The sequence below is a fragment of the Leptonychotes weddellii genome, chromosome 10, assembly GCF_054177405.1.
Source record: "Leptonychotes weddellii isolate Sample4059 chromosome 10, ASM5417740v2, whole genome shotgun sequence".
Taxonomy (NCBI): Eukaryota; Metazoa; Chordata; class Mammalia; order Carnivora; family Phocidae; genus Leptonychotes; species Leptonychotes weddellii.
Window position 1 is genome coordinate 7,557,431 of NC_138378.1, and position 5,452 is coordinate 7,562,882.

General features: G+C 47.4%; 1 protein-coding gene across 5 annotated transcripts in view; it reads left to right on the top strand.

Moving 5' to 3' along the window:
* Positions 1–3,181, top strand: part of BCAS1 (brain enriched myelin associated protein 1) — a 92,580-nt gene extending 89,399 nt beyond the window's left edge. For all 5 annotated transcript variants that reach the window (XM_081832552.1, XM_081832555.1, XM_081832550.1 and 2 more), the window contains one exon: positions 2,449–3,181. In XM_081832552.1, coding sequence (XP_081688678.1) covers positions 2,449–2,523 — 75 coding nt within the window. In that variant the 3' untranslated portion in view covers positions 2,524–3,181. The remainder of the gene's footprint in view (positions 1–2,448) is intronic.
* Positions 3,182–5,452: the final 2,271 nt, after the last annotated feature.

The following is a 5,452-nucleotide window of genomic DNA, read 5'->3' on the forward strand; positions in this document are numbered from 1 at the left end:
TTTTTTTTTTTTAAGATTTTATTTATTTGCAAGAGAGAGAATGAGAGACAGAGAGCATGAGAGGGAGGAGGGTCAGAGGGAGAAGCAGACTCCCTGCTGAGCAGGGAGCCCGATGCGGGACTCGATCCCGGGACTCCAGGATCATGACCTGAGCCGAAGGCAGTCGCTTAACCAACTGAGCCACCCAGGCGCCCCTGAACCTGTGATTTTCTACGCAGGGGACATTTGGCAATGTCCAGAGACCATTTTGATGGTCACCACTGGGAATAGGTGCTATTGGGATGTTGTGGGTAGAGAGCAGGGATGTTGCTAAATGTCCCACGGTGCACAGAAGAGCCATGGGGCTGGAGTTAACCTTCAGGTTGTGATAGAGATGGGGCAGGTACATGAAGCAAACTGCCCGAAACCAATTGATCATTCCTGATTGTCCCAGTCCCTGAATATCTGTGGGTATTGGTGACCTCTGATTGATGGAGGTGGGAGAGCCCAAGTGCCAGGGGGCTAGAGCTGAGAAGCCCAGAGATGGCCAAACAGCACGTAGGGCAGTTGGAAAGAACAGAGCAGAGGGGGTGCCTGGGTGGCCCAGTCGTTAAGCATCTGCCTTCGGCTCAGGTCATGATCCCAGGGTCCTGGCATGGAGCCCCGCGTCAGGCTCCCTGCTCAGTGGAGAGTCTGCTTCTCCCTCTCCCTCTGCCTGCCTCTCTGCCTACTTGTGCTCTCTCTCTCTCTCTCTGTCAAATAAATAAATAAAATCCTTAAAAAAAAAAAAAAAAGAACAGAGCAGTGCCCGGGAGCCCGTGCTGAGAAGTTGGACAGCTTCACTGGAGTGCTAGACCTACCACTTCCTAGGTTTGTGGCCTTGGGTTAGTCACTTAACCCCACCCGAGCCTCGAGTTTCCCCTGTGCAAATCTGAGGTGATAATGACAGCAACATTCTAGGATTCCTGGGGAATCAAATGCATGTATGTCGTAAGGGGTCCAGCACCTGACACGAAGCAGGAGTTCCATAGTGGATGCTATCATTTCCCCGGCAAATACGCTGGACCTTGTATGTGGACCGGAGCCTGACCTCCTGCAAAGGTGGGACATCAGCCCACATTGCTCTCACCTTAAACCCACCGTGGGACTCCTTTCCCTGCAATTCATTCTCCCTCTGCCCACATGCCGCCTCCCTCTCTCCTTGCCCAAAACCATCTGCCCCAGTCAGTTCCCAAATTCACTGCCTGCCGATCCCTGCTTGATCTTTGCCCTGCGGGTGAGATCCTCTCTGCTCTGCTCCTCCCTTCCCCCCAGTCCTTCGTCATACTGCCTGGATTCTAACAGGGAGCAGCCTCCTTGGCATTTCATGCAGCGTCTTAAAAGAACTGGAAGGAAGCCTTTAGAACTCATCAAGTGCCACTGTTTGCAAGCATTTGGTTTTTGAGCAGAGGGACTCGGTTGACAAAGGAAACGCCAGAACCTTCACGGGTGTATGTGCGTGTGCGTATGTGTGTATACACGCATAAATGTGTCTATAGAAACATATCTATTTGATTAACATGGAGCTCTGATTGGAGGGGGAGTAGGCCCCCTGCCCCCATCTTGCCCAAGAGCCACCCACTTGATGGCGCTCTCATCTCTCCCACTGTCACGGGTCCCCGACGCCTTCATGTAGTGCTAGGATTCCATGCAGGCCAATCTGCAGGTTTTACAGGGGAGCCAACGGAGATTGGAAAGAAGATAGGGCCTATTCTTTATTCTCCCAGAGTCCCCTACCTATCATTTTTGGCCCTCTCCACTGGGCACAGGCTGAACCGAGGCTGGGAACAATTAGCTCAGTTACTCCACCCAGGGCTTGGACAGAGTGGGCAGGACCCAGGCTGGAGCCTGGAGAGCAGGTGATCTGAGGTCCAGATTCCAAGTCGGGGGGCCCATGCAACGCTACATAAGCCGGTCCTGACTTATCTTAGAGCCTGTTTTCCCAGCTGTAAAACTGGGTTAATCATCACTGCCCTCCTCACTGGGCTGGCGAGAGGACCAGATGAGGGTGGGTTTGGCTTGGCTGGTTGTATCCCGTGAAGTGCAGGCCTGAGACAGCGGGCAGGACAAAGGTGAGACGTGAATGCCTCTGATCCCCAAAGTCCATGCCTCATGGGGCCAGAGGGGGGACTCACTTTACCTTGGAGCATCCCTCAGAGATAAGTTGTATCTCCCCCATTGGAAAGATGAGGAAACTGATTTTAAAGGGTGAAGTAATTCCTCCAAGTTGTCACAGAGCTAGAAAGTGAAAGAACTGGGCAATGCACTCCAACATCTGGCTGGAGACCATTCTTTTATCCACCACTCATGCAAAGGGTATATTTATTTGGCACGAGACCTGGCACGGAGTATGGGCAAAATAAATGGCAGTCATTGCTCTTGATATTTCAGACTTTCATTAGGGTGCAACTTCTTTATATTTTTCTCCAGGGACCAAAGCGGATGTTGGACGCCCAAGTGCAAACAGACCCTGTATCCATCGGACCAGTTGGCAAATCCAAGTAAACAAATCACTACAGTTCCCACCAAGTTATCCTGCCAGCAAGATGTCTTCTCCCTACTCCATTTCCTCCCCGAGCCCACTCCATGTACATAGTTTTCTTCTAATGGCCATCAAATGAAATTCTGCCTACAAATTAAGCCTGAGCTGTTGTATATCGAGGTGTATTATTTATGTCTCTGGTCCAATCTTTTCTGGTAAATAGCTGTCAAGATGGTTTAGCAGGTGAACCAGTCAGGCGGGAAGACTTGATGGTTGCCAGGCAGCAGGTAGAGGGCGTGGAGGAATGCATTCTGGGTAAGTTATGAAAAATGGCAGTGGCAAGTAAGTTGCCGAAGAAGAATGCCTGTTGGAAGGAAGAAAGCTCTGTAGGAAATACACGCTTATCCTCTAAACTCAAAGAGGAGAGACAAAAATCCATTTAAGTTCACATTTCGAGGAGGGATAGCATGGGCTCCGTGGGGGAGGTTACCAATTTCCTGGAAAGGAATGTGTGGGGAATGAAAAGGGAATGAAGAAGAGTTGCTTTTCGAAGAGGGTCCTTGAAAGTTATTGATGAGAAGGGAAAAGATTGACCGCAGAGGGTTTGAAATGATTTGGGAAAACCATTGCTTTTTGAAGCTCAGTGACGTTACAACTTCAAGACAAACAAACAAACAAACACAAACAAACAAAAAACAAAAAAACCAGAACAAATAAATGAAGTTGCAAGTTTACTTTGCAACACAAGGGGGCACTGAGGTCTCCATTTTAATCCTGCATCCTGTAGCCCTAACAAAGATTTGGTCTCTGCAATCTTACATTATTAATGCTTCTCAGATGGCTGAGGGGCTGGCCTCATCTGTTCTGTCTGACGCTTATCTCAAGCCTGTCTGTAACTTCCTAATGTTCTCAGGATGTTTTCTGATAAAACCCTCCCCATAACCCCAGTTAATAAAAATTTTTGGAAGATTATTCAAATACCCGAGGTTTTTTTAATACGTGTACAGAGGAGTAAATAGGACCATGAGTCTATTAAAATGTAATTCAAAGTAGCATATGATTGACTGATATCATGTATACTGTATTTTTCTTTTTCTGATTTAATAAAAAAAATACATTTACATCTAAAGCATCTTTTAATTTTCAACTTTTAAAGCAGGTCTCTTGTACTCTCTGAGACACCTTTATCCTCCACAGGATAAAATCAGTCTTCTTCCTCCATCTTGTCTTCCCTCCCAGATGCTCCTAGATTTCCTTGTATATGGGCACATGCACATACAAATGTGTGCACACATATATTTGCATACACACACATGCACTTATATAAAAGTACTGTCTTAGCCCAGGCTGCCTAGAACAGAGCCTGAGACAGGGATTCAGGAACATGTGATATGTGGAGGGAGGCCTTCGGGTGGAAAGAGGAAGTGAACAACAGGGCAGGGAGGGAGCTGAGCAAGGACTGGTCTCAGCTGGAGTTGAGTTTCATCCTGATCCCCTAGGGGGTGCTGGAGCATGAATTGCACCTTACAGTTGGTTCTACCTTGAGCCAAAGGGAGCCGGCCTTTGTACCCTTGTTGATGAGTCCCGGCCCACCCTGGGAGGTGGTGGGACAGGTAAGGTGCTCCCACTGAGCTGGGAAGTGGGAGGCTAGAGGATGTGTGCCTGGGCAATGTCCACTGTAGATATGCACATGATGTGCAGATACGTATTTATACCCATACATATAAACATAGTTGACATGGAGAAATGTGTGTAGACATTCATACTTATATATTACTTGAAAGAATAAATGCATGTATGCATTCATATTCATACACATACAGATAGAACGGCACATACACACTGGCTTGTAAAAATCCATCACACAACGATCTGAAGTAAACATTGAATATACTCTTCTGACAAGTCTGTGCGTTGGGCAAGTAAAACCATGGCTTTGGCAAAAGAAAAAAATGGCATTTGGAAAACGTGTTCAGGAAAAAGATGCTATCTCCCAGATGTGGGGGGCCCGTTGCTGTGGGGGACTGCTAGCTCCCAGCTTGGATGGCCAAATGCTAGGTTTCAAATAACCATCAGAGGTCCTTTCCTTAGCTTCTTCAGACCTACTGCTCAAACCTGGAGATCAGTGTCTGTGGCTCACCCAGTTGAGAATGACCTCATGCCACTTCGAGTCTGAATGCTTAACTTGGCACAAATCAGGAAAAAGCCCTTTGGGGAAGCTTACTGGCAGGGTGACTTTCCTCCACCAACACCATCATGGAACATGGGCCGATTCAAGAAAACCAGGCAGCTGCTTATTCCTTTGTTCCCGAACACCAGGGGGGTCGCCTTGTGTGACCTTTGGTGAGCTCTGGGCCATACTAGTCCATTGAGGAAGGTGACAGTTTCATTTGCAAGTTTCACCTCACTGGGCACAGGGGCTTTTGGCCCTGATGAGAAATGCCCCCGGGCAGGACTGAGTCACTAAATGCAGAAGGAGCCCTCCCATCCCCCACCTCCCCAGAAAAAAAATATTTAAAAATCTTTTTCAATGACGTTTTTTGCTGAGAACCTCTCTGCACAGCCAACACTTTCTGTATGGTTTCATATTGCCCTGGCCAAAAAAGAGAGCAAGCTTTTAATGAAATTGCTTGGGTTTGTTGTTGTTGTTGTTGTTTTTAAAGGCAAGAAAACTTAAGCCAGAGCAGACTTAGACAATGACTTATCTGGGGGATTCGAAAGCTGGTTGTAGCCTCAGAACCGCGATAAAACCCCATCTCTGAGTTTTGAGGGTTTGTTTTTGTTTGTTTGATTTTGTTTCGTTTTTTAGCTGGGAGCTCATTCCTGATGCCTTTACAGTCAATACCAAATTCCATGCCACCCGCTGAACTCCTGTAAAAAACAACAACAAAAAAAAAAAGAGCAGAAACTCCCCCAAGTGAGCTCTGGAAGGCTCTTGAGTCTCAAAAGCCT